General features: G+C 53.4%; 7 protein-coding genes across 7 annotated transcripts; 5 read left to right on the forward strand and 2 right to left on the reverse strand.

The window, feature by feature from the left end:
• Positions 1–342: 342 nt before the first annotated feature.
• On the forward strand, positions 343–1,963 carry BDZ83DRAFT_582114 (major facilitator superfamily domain-containing protein; the record flags this gene model as incomplete). Its single annotated transcript, XM_060505523.1, has 6 exons — positions 343–411; positions 477–487; positions 549–682; positions 736–1,425; positions 1,476–1,729; positions 1,793–1,963. 6 exons carry the CDS (start codon positions 343–345, stop codon positions 1,961–1,963), a joined length of 1,329 nt encoding a protein of 442 aa, XP_060362933.1.
• Positions 1,964–3,806: 1,843 nt separating this feature from the next.
• BDZ83DRAFT_754021 (transcription initiation factor TFIID 23-30kDa subunit-domain-containing protein) lies at positions 3,807–4,479 on the forward strand (the record flags this gene model as incomplete). The annotated part of the gene is made up of 2 exons (XM_060514424.1): positions 3,807–4,010; positions 4,072–4,479. The coding sequence occupies 2 exons, from the start codon at positions 3,807–3,809 to the stop codon at positions 4,477–4,479; spliced, it is 612 nt and encodes a 203-aa protein (XP_060362934.1).
• A 339-nt stretch (positions 4,480–4,818) lies between these two features.
• On the reverse strand, positions 4,819–5,274 carry BDZ83DRAFT_582160 (37S ribosomal protein S19; the record flags this gene model as incomplete). The annotated part of the gene is made up of 4 exons (XM_060505526.1): positions 4,819–4,852; positions 4,907–5,086; positions 5,158–5,173; positions 5,232–5,274. 4 exons carry the CDS (start codon positions 5,272–5,274, stop codon positions 4,819–4,821), a joined length of 273 nt encoding a protein of 90 aa, XP_060362935.1.
• Positions 5,275–7,303: 2,029 nt separating this feature from the next.
• On the forward strand, positions 7,304–8,752 carry BDZ83DRAFT_627980 (glycoside hydrolase superfamily). Its single transcript, XM_060508670.1, has 3 exons — positions 7,304–7,493; positions 7,559–8,155; positions 8,221–8,752. The coding sequence occupies exons 1-3, from the start codon at positions 7,422–7,424 to the stop codon at positions 8,329–8,331; spliced, it is 780 nt and encodes a 259-aa protein (XP_060362936.1). The 5' UTR covers positions 7,304–7,421; the 3' UTR covers positions 8,332–8,752.
• Positions 8,753–9,590: 838 nt separating this feature from the next.
• BDZ83DRAFT_627982 (phosphate transporter) lies at positions 9,591–10,751 on the forward strand. Its single transcript, XM_060508671.1, has 3 exons — positions 9,591–9,918; positions 10,040–10,200; positions 10,258–10,751. The coding sequence occupies exons 1-3, from the start codon at positions 9,902–9,904 to the stop codon at positions 10,650–10,652; spliced, it is 573 nt and encodes a 190-aa protein (XP_060362937.1). The 5' UTR covers positions 9,591–9,901; the 3' UTR covers positions 10,653–10,751.
• A 452-nt stretch (positions 10,752–11,203) lies between these two features.
• On the forward strand, positions 11,204–12,712 carry BDZ83DRAFT_411868 (DNA repair protein RAD14). Its single transcript, XM_060502916.1, has 2 exons — positions 11,204–11,396; positions 11,469–12,712. The coding sequence occupies exons 1-2, from the start codon at positions 11,307–11,309 to the stop codon at positions 12,567–12,569; spliced, it is 1,191 nt and encodes a 396-aa protein (XP_060362938.1). The 5' UTR covers positions 11,204–11,306; the 3' UTR covers positions 12,570–12,712.
• A 567-nt stretch (positions 12,713–13,279) lies between these two features.
• BDZ83DRAFT_653578 (WD domain-containing protein) lies at positions 13,280–16,015 on the reverse strand (the record flags this gene model as incomplete). The annotated part of the gene is made up of 3 exons (XM_060510629.1): positions 13,280–15,528; positions 15,588–15,863; positions 15,928–16,015. 3 exons carry the CDS (start codon positions 16,013–16,015, stop codon positions 13,280–13,282), a joined length of 2,613 nt encoding a protein of 870 aa, XP_060362939.1.
• Positions 16,016–17,988: the final 1,973 nt, after the last annotated feature.

Here is a 17,988-nt window from a genome sequence, read left to right on the forward strand (position 1 = left end):
AGGAGAATGCGGGGAAACCTAGGCCATCCGTTAGATACTTTGGGGTGCAGCTACCACTTCGATACGCGTTCTGTATAAAAAGGGGAACCAGGGATTCTTTGGTAATTCCGACAGCGATTAGTGAGAGTCTGGGAGCTTTCTTTCCCTTTTCCAATCCGTGTACCTTTTCGTCAGGCAAAATTCAACATGGCCACTTCCAAACAGCCTGATATTGAGGCGCAGGCGTCTTCATCTGCACCGAAAGTAGATGAAGTTGCCGTATGCCAGCATCTGGAGATGAGGGTGGTGCCAAAATTCCATACAGACACACCAGAGACTGAGCCGACTGGAATTTGCAGGAGCATGAGCTCGGCTGAGAAAAGATTGGTACGGAAATTGGACTGGATTATCTTGCCAGTTCTTTGGGTTATGGTTGGTACTCACGGTCTGTCTTAACAGTCCTATTATCATTGCTGACCATTGCACTTTACTGTCAGTATTGGTTCAAGTAAGCACACCAGTAGGTGATATGTCCAAGCAGAAACTCTTCCTGACTATCTTCGCGACAGTTACCTCGATCGAAACGCCATTACCGTAGCTCGTTTAGATGGCATCGAGATGGAGCTTAACCTGACCTCGACTGAATACCAGACTTGTGTTTCCATACTCTTTGTTGGATATATCCTGGGACAAATCCCGAGCAGTGCGTTCTAATCCCCCCTTTTCTGCTGGGCGGAATCTGACAAAGATCAACAGATATGTTGATAACACGAATCAGACCCTCATGGTTCATGGCTTCGACTATGGCCCTCTGGTCAATAGTCAGTACCGTGACAGGTGTGACAAAAGACTTTAAAGGCCTGCTTTTGACTCGGTTCTTCCTTGGCATCACGGAAGCGCCGTTCTACCCCGGTGCTCTGTATCTGCTAGGAATCTTCTACACCAGAAAGGAGATTGCAACACGAATTTCCATACTCTTCACGGCTAACATATGTGGCACTGCTTTTTCTAGTCTCATAGCCATAGGGGTCTTTCAAATGAACCAGGTGGCTGGCCTAAGCGGATGGCGATGGCTGTTCATACTTCAAGGCGTCATCAGCTTTATCGTTGCGGTTTCATCGGCCTTTCTATTGCCTGACCAGCCGCTCGACACTCGCTGGCTCAGTGAAGAGGAGAGGAAGCTGGCGCAGTCCCGAGTTGCAGCTGATACAGTCCAACTTCAAGCGAGTACCAGCACTTGGGCCGGTCTTTATGACGCCTCTCGGGATCCGCGTCTTTGGGTTCTGGTGGCTATGCAACATTTGCATCTCAGCGCATCGGGTTACAAGAACTTCTTCCCAACTATTGTCGAAACGCTGGGTTTCGGCCGGAACGTTACGCTCGCCTTGACATGCCCCCCCTACATCATCTCCGGCATTGCAACCATAGCATGGGCTGCTAGCTCAGGTGAGGTCACTGAACAATCGTACGTGCGCACCACTGACGAATTTTGTCAGGTCACTTCAACGAAAGAGTCTGGCACATTACCACTGCCAAAGCTGTCGCGGTTTTTGGCTTCGTCCTAGGCTGTAGTACTTTGAACGTCGGTGCGAGGTACTTCGCTATGTGCACCTTTGCAAGCGGTGTCTATGCATGTAACTCTATCATTCTCGGCTGGGCCTCAAGCACCTGTGGGCAAACGAGGGAGAAGAAGGCAGTTTCCCTCGCCTTGGTTAACACCATCGCCACCATCGGTTCTATTTATACCCCAGTAAGTCACCGCCCCTCTATTCCATCTCGAATGATTCCCGGCAACCTCCCTGACTGTTTGAAGTATCTCTGGCCAGACTCAGACGCACCTCGGTATACCACGGCTATGCTGTCCAGCGCTGCTTTCTCCGTGGCAGCCGCGGTAATGGCTTGGATCTTGAGATGGATGCTGATGAAGGAGAACCGAAGACTATTGCACACGGGCAATCATAACACGCTTCTGTATAGCTATTGAATTCAAAAGGCAGTGTTTCTGAGTGATCAGACAATGATGTCACTGGGGCGGTGCTGTACGTTGAAGATCACCGGCCTGGCCGTGGTCGACTTCGAATACCAGCACCTTGCAAGAAAGAAGGGTCCAGTACTGCCTTCGTCGAACAGCCGTCGTATACTAGCTGGATCGTTGATTTTTTAAGGATCTAATCAAGCTTCAATGACATATATACATCCAACGATTAACCCAATGATTCATCCTCTAGAAAGTGCAGGGGCAGTTTGGACCACAGAGGTTCTTGCAGTAGCCAACGTTGTCCCCACCCCAGCATACGCCAGGCCTTCTTTCGCACGCCGCTATGCAAGCTATATGAAATCAGTTAGAGCACATCGAGGGAAGGATCAAAGTATTCACGTACAATTGCACTCCTATTGAGCATTGGGTATTAGCGGGTTTCTGTTCGGTCAAGTCCTAATTGGGCATTGCATGTTCACTTACAACCTGCTGAGCTACTGCTTGAGAGGCAAGAAGGCCGAAAAGAGCGAGAACGACAGTAAATGAAGGGAATTGCATTTTGATAGTTTTTGGATATTCAACTGGTTTGTTGGGTTCAGATGAACTGTGCAATCAACCTTGAGTAAGAGGAAATGTTGGGCTTTTATATCGTTTATATGAGCCCTTGAGGAGGCGATCCGTACCTCTTAACGGACCTGAAGATGGAAATATCACCCCGTCACCGACGGAGAAGCCCATGTGCCAAGGTTCCGATTAATGATCAACTTCATAGAAAACACGGCCGACAGATACCTCCCGATGGCCGAAATTCGGTATCGAAGACAACGACAACGCCCGAATTACTGCGCCAGGGTTCAGCCTTTCTATGCACGTAAGTGAGCCCAAGATACGGTTCATATATCAAGCAAAGCTTCTTATATGAGATTGCAGGCTGGCCGGGTTAACGAGTCATAGCGACCGCATACTGCGGCCTCCAGGAGCATGGTCTATCCACGATTATCAATCTTGGCAGCATCCCCTTGCACAAAACTTTCCTCAGATGCTTCTCCATACGATTGCCCGTACGATGACACGTATAGCAGGACAGAGCCCCCGCGGGTTTCGAGCTATGTTCCTAGGTACGTGGAGAGCCAGTGCGGACCTTGGTTCAAATGGTAACACAACTTAGCAATACGACCACAGAAATCGCCATGCTACAAAGTCTTTGACATCAGGTGGTCGTAAGCTTTGGTGCTTTGATCAAGGTAGAAGAGTTGCCATTTCATGAAGAGCGATGAGGGGACTTGCAGAAAGACAGACGTACCTAGGCGAAGGTGTCGACGACGTGAGGTCTTTACCAGTTGCAAAATTGAAAGCTCGGTAAAATACTCCTTTTCGTACGCATTTTCCCGTCTTGGCAGAGCCAGTAAGTACTGCGTCGTTGGATGTTTAGAAAGCTAGTCATTTGCCCGTAATATGGATGGCTCCGTAACCATCACTTTGCCTGTAACACAACCGTGATCGGTGAGGTACCCCTGTTGAAGCTTAAATCAGGTGCTAGAATTCAAATGGGCAGACCATACGGAGTACTGCGTACGGATGCTGGTTGACGTGCTGACATTGGATACGGAGAACAGCGAAAGTGAGAAGGTGAGGACCGGGCGCCGCATACCTGAGGTGGACCGTGGAAGGTACTTATGTGGCTGAGCGCGCGACACGTGACACTGACGCCACTCCCGCGTCTCACGCAAGGCGACTTCACCTTACATCACCAGCCTCATCAGCCTTGTGGTACCGCGCGCTCTTGACTCGATTTCCTTCCATCCGGCATTATCACAAACACCTCTGCTCTTCACTCGCCGCGATCACAATGTCCACCACTGCACCAGAGACTGCCGAACAGGCGCCCACCGCGCCCAACACGCAAGAGACGACAACCGATGCCGCCGCCGCCCCAGCTGACGCCGTGGCTGTCCCCGAGGCAGTCGCGCCCGGCCCAGAGCCCAAAGCCATTACCCGCAAAGACATGTCTCTTCGCGAGTTCTTGACCAAGATGGACGACTATGCTCCCATTGTACGTCTCGGAGACAATTTGTGGGGGAACGAATACTGTCTGACAGCTTACACCTGCTTAGATCCCTGACGCAGTCACAAACTACTACATGACCAAGGCCGGCCTCCCCCCACCACCGCAGACCGACCCGCGCCTGGCGCGCCTGCTCGCTCTCGCAACACAAAAGTTCATAGCCGATATCTCTGCCGACGCATATCAGTACAGCCGCATTCGCGCGTCAAACTCCAATGCCAATAATCCCATGGGCAACCTCGGTGCTGCGGCAGGATTCCCTATCCCGGGCCAACCCACAGGTCCAGCCGGCGCAAAGGACCAAAGTCGCGGAGGTCCTCTTGGTATCCAAAGACCTGGCTACGGCGGTGGTGGACAGGGCGGCAGCCAGAACAGGACCGTTCTTACCATGGAGGATCTCGGCATGGCTGTCGGTGAGTATGGAGTCAACGTCAAGAGAAGCGAATTTTATCGATAAGGGGGGTTGGTCAGAGCAGCTGGGAGCTGCCAATATTTCTTTGGGCTGGTGTACATATACCACGGCGTTGGACGGACTTGGGTATGGCGTCAACGGGGTTTTACATGACCGGGAGGTTCGGCTTTGGACGAGCACTACGTTAGAGGTGCTCGAAGTTTTACGATATGGACGTCCCTTCGGCTAGCAGAGGATCGTCATCGGCACAAGGCCCCAAATTCTTATGCTACAGTATATATCGCTGGTATCTTGACAGTGTTGTACAAATGTTCTATCCACTCCTTGACAGGACGCCGTCCGCATGCTGATGAACTTTTGAAATCCCGAGACCGTCGCCGCTTCTTACATCCTAGACCAGATGAAGGGCTTTCTCGTGCTGGCAATAGTTAGCTCCCAAGAACCTCAATATTGCAAGATCGATTCGACGCACGGCGAGAATTCTCCCAGCTTGTGACCGACCATGTCTTCCGTAATCGTAACGTCAATGTACGCCTTGCCGTTGTAGACCTGGAACTTGAGGCCGACAAAATTGGGCAGGATGGTGGCGGAACGGGCCTGCGTCCGGATGGGCACAACCTTCTGTCCGGGGGCGGGGCGCACGATGGGGAGACTATTTACATCAAGGTCAGGTTCGAGGGTGGTTCGATTGAGGAGTGTTCAGGGAGGGGAGGGAGTCCTTACGGGACAATGTGAGGTCCTATAGGCAAGCTGTCAGTTCACCAGGTTCGATTCGACATCACGTATTTGAGACTCACCCTTCCACACGGATCGCTTCAGGAGGTGTCGTGTTGGCTGCATTTTGGCGACTCCTTTTGCGATATGGAATTGATAGCTACTTCCACCTCCAGATGACTTCCGGGCTGTCGCGATGCCACGCGGGAAGAATTTCCGAGCTTCCAGAATTTGGCCGAGTCACGTGAACAGCCGGTGCTCCGTGCTTCGGACCCGACTCCAAAGTACCGGCTTAGCTTAGTAATCACGGCTCATTGCACTCCAGCGTCACTTCCATTCTCAACCACTGTGACTGCCCAAAAAAAGTTGTTAGATCCAACACTACGAGATTTGTCCTCTATTGGAACTGTCCAAATGCTTTGATGTCTTACATGAAGCAACCAAGTTTGGAGAGAATGTTCGAATTGTAGCATTTGTACTGTCTTGTTCTGCTTTTCAGTGCACGCTCGGACGGCCGTTCCACGCTGTTTCAGACGATAATGGCAATGGTAAAGGTGGAAAGCTATCAGTCAACTTATTTCCTCAACCGCGAACTATGTTGAAACGACTCAGTCCAAGGTTTATCAGGATTGCAGCATCCAAGGATCTCCCTGTTGGCCGACAAACTCCCAAAGTCTACTGAGAGAAGACCGCCGGCCACAAATCTAATGAGTCTACCTTGAACGGCTTGTTCCCCTGATCTCATGTCTCTTAGATCACGTCATTGTACTCTGTAAGCCTACGTCCCCTTTCTCTGCCAGCCGTCTGCTTGGACAGCCACATCCTCTATTTGTAACCTTCTCGCGCCGCCGTCCCGAGTTCGCGGCTCAGTTTGGCCCCCTCGCAGCTCTCAAGTCCCATCTTGATGATCTTTGTGGGGTTTGGCGATCCCTTAATTCTAGGTGCTATACCAGTGACCACGCGGAGGGAATTCCCCCGGCGACTTGAAACAGCCAACTTTATCCCCCCCCCCCCTTTGGGACCAACGACACCTCAAAGCCTGTTGGCGAGCCGCGAGTCCGACTTGTCAGTCTCTTTCCGTCTACTGTTGCGTCGCACTTTGCTTTTCTCGTCTCTCATGCCGGCACTTGTCCCCCGCGGGAAATTTGCGCAAATACCGGAGCATGTCACCCTCCGCCACTCAACTGCCTGCCAGATTATCCCCGATCACCCCTCGATGATGATGCCGTGTAGCCAAACAACTTCAGACTAGACCTGCGCGCAATCTAACCCAGGCGGCAAACAAAAACTCCCCAGTTAACTGTACGATAGTACGAAGCAGCCGCATTCCTCGGCACTCTCGGCACCAACGTGACCATGAACCACAGTTTGGCGCCTGCAAAGTCCCAGGAGGTGCAGCAACTCCAGCAGAACCAGCACTAGGAGGTCCAGGTCCCGAGATCGTGCTCTTCCCTACCGGGGACTACCCCACACGGCACATCGTCCATGCCAAGCAAGCTTAGTTTGGTGAGGCTCGCCGCTTCCACGGGCTCCAGAGTGTCCAGACTAGACTTTGGGAAGCAAAGTGACCGGCCCCCCTCGTTGATTGCGTTCCCTCTTTTCCCACAAATCGTGTGGTGTTTTGCCATTATATATGGGACGGAGCAAGGGACTCCGTCATGATATTGTAGGGGGGTGGCCTGGTGGTTCTCCTCCAAAGGTTCGCAACAGGCAACTTTTCCTGTCGACAGTCCACTATTGTCTATGTGTAGCCGGTCGGTACCATCTTTGCCATCCCGTCCCGCCCCCCCTGAACTGAACTGTAAACGAGGGATGGGAGAGAGAGACTGAGAGAGAGAGGGTCCCGGCCACGAGGATATAAAGTCTGCCATGCCTCGGAGCCACTCTGAGGTTGGTCTTGGCTTTTGCTTGGACTGTATCCGACCTTTTTACCTTCTTTTCTAGTCTAACCCTTTTCGTTCCTTTCTTCGATCAAGAATCATGAAGTTTTCCAACATTGCTCTTGGAGCTGCGTCTGTCGCATCGGTCCTGGCGGCCCCCATCGACGGCGCCAAGGAGAAGCGCGCCGGCAAGTTCCTCTTCACCGGTGTCAACGAGAGCGGTGGCGAATTCGGTCAGGGTACCCTTCCCGGACAGCTGGGTAAGGAGTATACATGGCCCAACAAGACTGCCATTGATGTGAGCAACACAAACACGATGATGCCATATGGCAGCTGACTTGGTGGTTCTAGACCCTTAGAGCCCAGGGCCTCAACACCTTCCGTATCGGAACGATGATGGAGCGTATCATTCCCGATAAGTTGACTGGCACGATCAACGAGACCTACTTCTCTGGTCTTGAGGATGTAAGTCTTTTGCGCAGTCTGTGGATGATGGAGATACGTAAGGTACACTAATACTTTGACTGCAGCTCGTCAAGGACGTCACCTCCAAGGGCTCCTACGCCGTCATCGACCCCCATAACTACGGTCGCTACTACGGCAACATCATCACCAGCTCCGCCGACTTTGGTGCGTGGTGGAAGACGGTCGCCGCCCGTTTCAAGGACAACGACAAGGTCATCTTTGACACCAACAACGAGTACCACGACATGGACAACACGCTTGTCCACGATCTGAACCAGGCCGCCATCACCAATATCCGAGCGGCGGGCGCCACGAAGCAGAACATCTTCATCGAGGGCAACTCGTACTCTGGCGCGTGGCACTGGATCGAGAGCGGCTCCGGCGACGCCCTCAAGAACCTCACAGACCCGTCCGACTCGACCGGCAAGCTTCTCTTCTACGAGATGCACCAGTACCTCGACACGGACGGCTCCGGTACCAACGAGGCCTGCGTCAGCAGCACCATTGGCGCTGAGCGCCTCGCTGTCGCCACGAAGTGGCTCAAGGACAACAACAAGCAGGGTGTTCTCGGCGAGATTGGCGCCGGTGTCAACACCCAGTGCGAGACTGCTGTCAAGGGTGCCATCCAGCACCTTGCGGATAACTCTGAGCAGTGGAGAGGTGTAGGTGTTTCCTGTTCTTAAACTGTTTCTCTTGTTTTGAACGCCGCTAACAATCGAAAATACAGGTACTCTGGTGGGCAGCCGGACCTTGGTGGGCGGACTACATGTACTCCATGGAGCCCACGACTGGAAAGGCGTACGGAACTTACCTCCCGATCCTCAAGAGCTTCATTTGAGGCTATTCCGGACATCGGGGTGGATACGTACCTTTTACGGGGTGCATATCGACGGAAGTGGAGCATGCGGCCGGCGCCACGTGATTTGGACGGCGGCGTTGTTGCCGGAAGACAAAGTTACCTGTCCGTGGACATGGGTGCTGAAGTCTGACGAAATTCTCAATGTAGATATTGATCGTGGGTATCCTGGCCCCTGGTGTACATATCGGGAATATGAAAAACCCAGTTTTCATTCGTGTTTGCTGCAATTGTAGTGATACTGGTGTAACTGTAAGCTTGTGACTGGATTTTACGACAATAACAACCGACTGATCATTGATACAATCGGCAGTTACCCTAGGTAAGGTAATTGTCATCCCATGAGGCGATAGGTGAGTGATAGCTGATGCTAGCGTTGGTTGATTATCAGCGATGCATGACCAAATCTCAGCTATAAGATGAGGCAAAAAGTGAGCTGTCTCAATCAGGCAGGTGGTGAATATATCTGACAGGATTCCCCACGTTGCAATTTACGAACGTGTCCTCTCACCTTGTTGGTATTGGCGTCGCTGGTCTCGTAGTCCGAGCCTGCAAGAAGAGCCTCCCATAACTCACAAGTCAGAAGAGCCCGCAATTAACACGAACCTCACAAATCCGGCCGCAACCCAAGAGCTCACGCAGGGAATCGGACTCGTCAAATTTCAAGACCCAGTGGCGTTTTCTCCAAGTTTCCAGCCACTGAATGCGTGGCATGAGGTCTTGGGCAGTTTATGTGTTAGTTACGGAGTAGTAGTCTAAGAACCTTTCCTTAGCTGCGGACAACTCAAAAGTCGCAACGTGCCGTCTTGCACCGTGTGCTTCAATGCAGACTTTAAAGAGGCAATCTGGTAGATAAACGGATTTCTTTGATACAGTGTTGTCGGAGGAAGAGATACCTAAGCCATGTGATAGATCATAGAGCTGAGGCTCCTATGGATACAGGCAACACACGCATGCGCAGACACCCTTGCATGACCCCGAAAAGACCAAAAAGAGTGCAGCGGAATGCTACAGAAACTGACAGAGCTTTGGACTACTACGTAAAAAAATTGTGCCATTTTGCAATTCGCCATCCCGCAGCCCGCTGGACCCCGAACTTAGCACACCTCTAAGGTAAGGTAGGTCCAGTAGGCGAGTAGGCGAGTAGGTACCTACCTAGGAGACCACCACCTTAATTGCAGTGCTGCACACTAAAAGGTACCTTATCCAGGGGACCTCCACCTCCACCACCTCCACCCCCCAGCCAGGCCACACACACAACCAACCCACTGGACGGGCGCCGTTTCGACCACCTCACCCTCTCCGAGTTTCTTCCCCATCGCCCCCCCCCCCAAGACGCTCTCGCCCTCACGCGCTAAACCGTACAAAAACTCGCCAGTTACATGCCGCGCCGTCTTCGCCTCTGCATCCTGCCAGCCTCCTCCTCCAGCTCTTCTCTTAATAAACGAACCAGCCCTCCCTCTCTCGCAACCACGGGGTTCTTCGCTGCCCTCGTCCTTCTTTCCAATTCTTCCCCAATCAAACTCCATCAGTTACGTCGCAAACCGCCAAAATGGTCAGCCCTCAGATGTACGTTGCCTCCTATCCGTTCCCCTCCGTCGCACCAAATCGCATTGCAAATCTCTGATTTCAATGTTTCCTTGCGCGCCTTCAGCAACGACGTCGAATACCTTTACTGACAATGCCGCAGCACCAACCTGATCATCATGCTCGGCATGGTGCAGGTCTCCCGCAAGGTCCCCTTCGAAGACCCCAATGTCCTGAACATGTGCCGCGCCGGCTACATTGCCAGCAACATCATCATCGCCATCATCTACCTCTACGTACAGGCCCAGATTAACAAGAAGAAGGGTGCGTTACTATTGTCTACATTACAACGTTATCGAAGCATTGGCTAATAAGTAACAGATCTCACCACGCTCAAGTACGTCGAGCCCCCAGCGATGGGATCCGCCGAGGAGGGCAAGCTCGTCACCACCACCATCCACGCCTACGACACCACCCAGCTCCGCCAGGCCTTCCGCTCCCAGGCCATGGGTATCGCCATGATGGCCTTCATGCACATCTACATGAAGTACACCAACCCCCTCCTGATCCAGTCCATCATCCCTCTCAAGAGCGCCCTCGAGAGCAACCTCGTCAAGATCCACGTCTTTGGCCAGCCCGCCGCCGGCGACCTCAAGCGTCCCTTCAAGGCCCCCGCCGGTTTCATGCAGGGTCTCCAGAGCGGCCCCGCTGCTAGCGATAAGAAGGCCATTGAGACTGCCGAGCGTGCCGGCCGCGGTGGTGCCAAGGAGGAGTAAACGCCTGCTCGCTCTCGTCGCCCGTCGTAGTTGGTGCTTTGGGGGGGGGGGGGAACGGACAGTCGGACAGTGAACAAAACACAAAATCAAAATAGGGGGTCATCATTGGTTATACAGGAGACATTTTCGGTTTCGCGCAAGGGTGGATATATATCTTACCGTTCCTACCTGGAGGCGATAACGGGATACGCTGGCACGGATGGAAACTAGATTTCCAATACCATGCGATTCTCTCGAAATTGGAGAGGCAAAACTCGGTACTGGTCGCGTAGATGCTTAGTCTCGTCAAGATACAGCTCATTAATCCGCACTCTGTTCGTGTTCGTCCTTCTCTGTCATGGTTATCTTACAGAGACATGATCAGTGCCTGACATGACACTCCGTAGCCTCTCTATACCAAAGGTAGTAGCTTCAGCCCGTGTCTGACAGCTCCGCCAGTTCCGTCCCCTCCTGCCACTTCGGTGTGGCTCGGTCGTGGCGGCAAGGCACGTGCGTTCGCGACTTCAGTAGTGACATAATCGTTTTCTCCAAAAAGTTGCCCCTCCGCGCGCACGCAGATTCACGTTTCCCACTTACACCCTTTACACTTCACCTTCCGTCTACACCACCACGACGCTTTAGACAGTCCGAATTGCTCCCCAACAGACAATCACAATGGTGCGCCCATTAACACCACCGCCAAATCCGGCAACAGCACCGCTGCCCGCCAGAACCCCCCCAACACCAGCAGCAATCCGTCGCATGGTGAGTGAATGAATCCTCAAACCCTCAGTTTTCCTCGGACCTCCTCAGGACTAAGACGAATTCCTACCGCAGGAAGAATCACGCCTGAAAGCAAAAGCAATTCGCGACCGCCGCGACGCCGAACTCGCCGCCTCGGGTGCAATCACGACTCCCAAAACCGCCTCGGGCTTCGTAGCCACCAACGACGTCCACATCACCAACGCCGGCGCCTCCCAAGCAACAGACATCTCCCGTAAACGCCCACACTCGTCCATCTCAACGACAAATCCTTCAGCAGCAACGGAATCACACCCTTCAACGAACCGCGATGCCCGCGACACAAACGCCGCCCCGCGCCCGGCGCGCAACTTTGCCAAATTCGTCGACTACAATATGTCGGCCATGACAGACACAAAAGGCGGCTTCCTCACTGCAGAAGATGACCCGCATAACACGGCCCTCGTGCCCAAAGTGAAACCCGGCGGGCCACCCCAGGACGAGAAACCAAAAGGCATGTCCTCACAGGAATGGGAGCGCCTCCAGCTCCTCAAGAAACTCCGCCGGCAGAAAGCAGGGCCCTTTGAGCCGGGCCTCAGCGTCCTCGCCGACGCCACCATGCGCAAGAAGTGCGCCGACTGCTCCTCGTACGAAATCGACTTTGTCTGGGACGAGATTTTCGGTATCCAGGTCTGCCACGCCTGCAAGGAGAAGCTACCCGACAAATACTCGCTCCTCACAAAGACGGAGTGTAAAGAGGACTACCTCCTCACCGACGAGGAACTCAAAGACGCCGATCTCCTTCCCCACCTCTCGCGACCGAACCCGCACAAGTCGCACTGGCACGACATGATGCTGTTCCTCCGAATGCAGGTGGAAGAGTACGCCTTCACGACGAAATGGGGCTCGGCCGAGAAGCTCGACGCAGAGTTCGCCAAGCGTGAGGCTGACAAGAAGAGGCGCAAGGAGGCCAAGTTCAGGGATAAGCTCAACGATCTCAAGCGAAAGACCAGGACCGAGGCCATTCGCAGACAGCAGGCCATCACGGCGGCCGGCGCGGGGCCGAGAAAGTTTGGAGATTCGGTTGGCGGTGGCAAGCACGTTCACGATTGGGGACGAGCGGTTGAGAACGAGGAGGGTACAACGGTGAAGAAGTGCAATGGATGTGGCATGGAGGTCGAGGAGTTGGAATTCTAGTCCTCATATTCCTTTTTTTTGGGGGGGGGGGGGTCTCAAAGAGTAGACCTTTCTTCATTCGTAGCAGCGACGGCAACTCTGATTTTTCGTCGCAGTCTTAATACCCAGAATCATACAATCGTCTATTCTCTTCACCCGTGGAGAAAGAAACAAAAAAGAAACTATGTACGTAGAAACAGAGACCACTGTCCAGAGTCCACCAAACAACAAGCAAGCAAAGGGGTTTGGTCGATTTGGTTGGGCTGGTTGGTGAAGTGTAAGGGTATCGACGTGTGATGAACAATAATGATGCCCCAGTACAATATTACAACAGGATGCGGATCGGCCGCGCCGGTCCACGCCCCCTTATCCTATTCCATTTCATCCCCTCGTTTTCTGTCTTTTCCTTATCTGGCCCGCGAGCCCACTGCTGCAGCCAAAAGCCCCGAGGGTCTTATACTTCATGCCCAAAAAAACAAATTGCAAAAAAGAAGTCCCAAAACACCCTCTTCGTCTTCTTCTCTCATGCCCGGACACAATCAGCTCGGAGAGCAGACCATCTTTTCAGACATCCATCCCATAGCAAGTAATGACCCAAAGACGACGCCATTTCAACGGACGCTATGCTGCTGCTGCTGCTGTTGTTGTTGTATATTTTCTTCCCTCCCCCCCCCCCTAAATCCCTCTCCCTCTCTCTTTCTGTCTCTCCCTCACTCAACCAAAATCTCCGTCTACCGCGCGAAAACCTTCACTACGCCATCTCCACCACCGCTGACAACCCACTTGCCGTCCTGACTCCAGACGACAGAGCAGACACCCTCACCACGCATGATGCGGTGACTCGTAATCTCCTGCGTGCAGGATCGCTTCTCGAGGCTCCAGAATCGCAGCGAGGCATCATGACCTGCGCTGACAAGCTCGCGGCCGTCTGGACTAAGCGACAGGCCCGAAATCGATGCCGGGTGGGCCAGCATGTTGTAGGTACATTGGCCTGGGTGTTTAATCAGCACATCATCCTCGCACGTATTCAACTTTTGTGACTTACCGCTGTTGGCATCGAAAAAGCGGACAAACCGATCCTCATGTCCAGAAATAATGACGCCTTCAACCCCGGAGCCTGCCATGGACCTGCCTCCACCACCGGTTGGTCCACCACCGGCACTACCATCTTCCTCAGACAGCCCGCCCTGAGGCTGTTCCAAACCAACTGTTGTCGCAACAACAGCGTTGACACTGGTGTTGATTGAACCGTCGTATGTCTCGGAGCTGTCCATTGTGCCAGTCTGTTCACCTGTCCTGGTATCGTAGACGAGAATGGCTGCATCAGAGTAAGAGACGACAAACGTGTCGCCGCTAGGGCTGAGGGAAGTGATGCATGTAGGGCTAGCATCAGAGCCATCCGGCCTTTTAATGTTGTGGACCAGCGTGTGGTTGAAGGGGGAGCTCGACGCCATGTTGGGTTGCGGGGTGCTCGAAAAGGCACTTCCCGAACTCATCGAATTACCACGGACGCGACCTCTGCTGCCTGTTGGGCCAGCTCTATTCGTTCCCGGCTGAGGCGAGGTCAGCTGAGGCGGTGCGCTGACGGACCACAGACGGACAGATCCGTCAGCGCCGCCAGACACCAGCAGTATGCGATCGGGGCTTCCGTACTGGCTGTTCTGGCCGAAGACTGAGCCCAAAGTGGTCGGCAGCACGCACAATGCCCAGACGGCGTCGGTGTGGCCCTCGAGGGTAGCCTTGGGGTCGACTCTACCACGCTCCCATACCCTGATGGTAGCATCTTGACCCCCGGAAAAGATCCAGCCATCACCTTGGGCGCGACCACCGGTGGAGAAGTTTGGCGAAGGCGACCAGGACGTTAAACAGAGCACGCCTCCGGCGTGGCCACGATGAGAGAAGTTAGCTGTCACGTCGAGATCTGACGCAGCATTTGTCTGGCCGTGGTTATCGGCACGAGGAATGTGGAATCGCTTGATCATGCCATCATCGCCTGCTGTGCAGATTTCAGGTTCACCAGGACTGCCACCGCCAGAGAAGATGACGGTGCGTACAGTATCCAGATGGCCTCGTAGTCCAAAGCGCAGTTTGAAGTTGCCCGTCTCGGCCTTTTGAGCAGCCGAATTCAATGACAGCTCATGGTCTGCACTGCGTCTCCGAGACATTGATCCTTTGCGGCGATGGGAGCTCGGTCCACGGTTGGGCGATTTTGGAAGATTGTCTGCGGTGGGGAATGCATCGGTGTCGGGCCTGTTGGTGATATGCTGTAGAGATTGCGACGAGTTGGTATCGGCAAACGATCCATCGGAGAAATCCCATCCGTCGGTCTCAGGGACAGGGCGGCTAGGCTGAGATTCCTCCGTTGGTTCAACGCTGCTGATGGACTCGACGGCATGGCTGGGGCGTTGCATGTTGTCGTCGAGCATACGGCCAGTTGCCGACATTGGTTGAGGCCATTCGGTGCCAGCGGCATACATGACAGGAGGCGCAGGTTCTTGTGCGGCAGGTGGCATTTGCTGTTGGTGCTGTTGCTGTGGTTGATGCTGCTGCTGTTGCTGCTGCTGTTGCTGTTGCTGTTGCTGTTGCTGTAGTTGCTGTTGCTGATCGACAGGCTTGACTTGGAAACTCGTTGGTTGACTTCGCTGCATCGGGGGTGCATGATTCGGGGCGGGAGGTGGGCGGTTGGCTTCGCGGACATGGTTTTGCGGCACAAGAGACGATGAGGCAAAGGGGAAGGGCGGCTCCTGGAATGGCTTACCACCGGGTACGCCAAAAGGCTCACCTTCGCGCAAGTCTTCAAGTATCGGGAGAGGGGGTGAATCTCGCGGAGGTAAAGGATTTGCCGGGGTGATCATCAGATAGGTGAACTCGGCCTGGCACTGATCCAGGAAAGACTTGAGGTCGGCCCGTTGCGATTCATCGTCGGCTTTTTCAACGTCGAGCTCGCCACCATGGGCATCGAATGGCTTCTTGGAGGAAGCTGCATTACACTATTAGCTAATGCTTGGTCATTTGATAGAGCGCAGACTGAAAACTCACGTCGAAGCTTCTCCTGGACCAAGGCAGCGCGGTCCTTTTCAGCCTTTGCAGTGTCTTCGCCTGCTTTGGCACCTCCCTTGAGCTGTGCAGCCTGGTCTTTAACCTTCTTTTCGAGAATGGCGACATATTTCTTGAGCGCCTTTTGAGTTGCGTCGGCCCTTCTTGCCTGGCCTTCGAGGGAAGCTATCCTAGCCTTCATCTCCTGGCGGTCAATCTCCCAAGCATTCCTGTCCCGCTCGTGACGGTGCCATTCGGTTTGGAGGAAGCGCATAACACCTGAGACGCATCGCAGTCAGTACAAAATAATGAAGGGACTCAATGGTCGCGTTAAGCAACGTACCCTGCAGCGTATACTCGGTCGCATGAGGCTGGTTGCCGCCGTTGCCCTGCATCGCGCCGCCCATCTCGTTTCCTCCAGGCCCACCCATGCCGTTGCCTACGTTCGACCCCATACCCGGAACCACCTGCCAGCTCATACGCGCGCAAGGGGGGACTGATCCCCAACGGGCAGCTCAGCACTGCTGTCGAATGTGGGAGGAGGTAGATGCGAGATGCAGAAATCGTCTCGTCGGCGGTCGTTACGCTGTCGGGATGGGTTGCTTCTCACGGATCGTCCCGCTAGGCGCAGTAGTCCGCGCGCCTTGGTATCGTCTCGAGGTGATGATGGTGCGTCGTCCTTACATCAGACGAGCAAAAAAAGCCAAAAGATATCGGCGGCGACTCGTCAAGGAGCTGGCGCAGCGATCTTTGCCGTCGTGGTCGTGATGTCGTGTCGTCGTGAGGTGGGAAAAAGGCGAGGTGGTTGTCAATCCAAATCCAGGTCCAAAGCCCCTAAAGCGGTGGTCGGAGCTGTGCTTGGTGCTGTTGGCGTCGGCACACCCCTGGTCGATTCAATTGGAGCTTTGCTGTTGTCGCGTTGGCGTCTGTATGTCTGTCTACCTATCTGTACGGAGTAAGGTACTCTGGATGGTCGGGTGTACCTGAAAGTGCTGAGGTAAGGTACTTTGGAGTAAAAGAGCCCATGTACCTAGCGGCGGATGGGAAGTACACTCTGTCAAACGCAATTGGCCCAGTCGAGGGGGCGGAGAAACTACGTGCTGTTGTTGGATGGTTGAAACTTGAAAGGCTTCCTTTGATTAAGTGCTCAGGAATTATTCCCCCCAAGAATAGAGAATAGGAAACTTGGTTGGGTGAGAATTGGCAGCTGTATAGAGGTGGCAGCAAAGTTGTCGACTTCAATTTCGTCCAACAGCACGGGCAGAGAGAGGAAGAGGCGGACAGGTATTCACTATAATAGCGGAGGTATCAGAAGCGCCGCTTCTTTCCCATCACCTACCTGCCTGAGTTTGACCTTGAGGTTCTTTCCTCTGTTCAAACCTCAAGGTACGTACGTACCCGGCTTTACTGAGGTGAGGTGGCTCTTGCGGCCCACACCACAGGGCAGGCGCTGTGCTGTGCTGTGTGACTCGGGCTTTCCCCAAAAACTGAACAGTGACTGAGCAGTGAGCACAGGTGTTTCTGCTCTTGCCGCCAGCCATTTGTCCAATCAGGCAGCACCAAAGAGGGTGTGAGGCTGTCAGGCATCAAGCCCTGCAAACCTGCAAGGTTCTGTCGTCTCTTCAGGGGCACAGGCCACATCGCTGCATCTCGATGATTACGTAACAGATCACTCCATTCTTATCCGACGATAACCTCATTACTGTCTAAAGTACCTTAAGGTAAGGTACCTACCTGATCGCTGCATGTTTCCAATGAGACAACAAGGGCGAGTTTCTCTTCTGACATCCTCGATATCTGTTCGACGGACTTGGATTGAAAGTGTCGCTTAGTTTGGACTTCTATTCATCACCTCGCGTACGAGACGGTCCAGCCTCCCCAGTCTGGCAGACAATCATAAGTAGTCGACCTGGTACTGAATAAGAAAACACGTAAAAAAAGAAAAACATACAACACCAGGTATTCGCTGATCGTCACCGACTCAACTACTAATCTAGCCCTCATCAGCTTGTCTATGGGAGAGCGGACGGGATCCCGAATTCTCTGATGGGTGTGGTCGTATGTGCTTATGCCGGCAAGGTAGTTTCATCATATTGGTGGTCAACGAGTGCTCTGAAGCCTGAAGGTAGAACAGCCTCCCACTCCTACACCTCACATCACATTACGCAAACAGTCACACAACCAACGCACCAAGCTAGATCACGCCTTGATATTCCTGTCTAAGACGGCGAGGTAACGTCCCCATGGAATCATCCAACCCCAAGAATACTAGAGACTCTGGGTCGACGTCCAAACGCTCTCGCCCCTAAGCCTTTTTTTGGTTCGTCCCAACACCCAAGCGTACCACTTATTACAACGGAAGGAAAAAAGAGAAAAGAGAAGGTTTGGGAATCTTGTCAGCCAT

This window comes from Colletotrichum acutatum, assembly GCF_030867785.1.
Source record: "Colletotrichum acutatum strain CBS 112980 chromosome Unknown BDZ83scaffold_73, whole genome shotgun sequence".
Lineage (NCBI taxonomy): Eukaryota > Fungi > Ascomycota > Sordariomycetes > Glomerellales > Glomerellaceae > Colletotrichum > Colletotrichum acutatum.

What these genes read in the sequence shown, in the direction of transcription:
- BDZ83DRAFT_411868 (XM_060502916.1), top strand. Translation starts at nt 11,307, where the DNA reads ATGGTGCGCCCATTAACACCACCGCCAAATCCGGCAACAGCACCGCTG. An exon ending in CAGCAGCAATCCGTCGCATG is followed by an intron (nt 11,397 to 11,468) that starts GTGAGTGAATGA and finishes TTCCTACCGCAG; the next exon opens with GAAGAATCACGCCTGAAAGC.
- BDZ83DRAFT_627980 (XM_060508670.1), top strand. Translation starts at nt 7,422, where the DNA reads ATGATGGAGCGTATCATTCCCGATAAGTTGACTGGCACGATCAACGAG. An exon ending in ACTTCTCTGGTCTTGAGGAT is followed by an intron (nt 7,494 to 7,558) that starts GTAAGTCTTTTG and finishes CTTTGACTGCAG; the next exon opens with CTCGTCAAGGACGTCACCTC. An exon ending in ACTCTGAGCAGTGGAGAGGT is followed by an intron (nt 8,156 to 8,220) that starts GTAGGTGTTTCC and finishes TCGAAAATACAG; the next exon opens with GTACTCTGGTGGGCAGCCGG.
- BDZ83DRAFT_627982 (XM_060508671.1), top strand. An exon ending in CCAGATTAACAAGAAGAAGG is followed by an intron (nt 10,201 to 10,257) that starts GTGCGTTACTAT and finishes AATAAGTAACAG; the next exon opens with ATCTCACCACGCTCAAGTAC.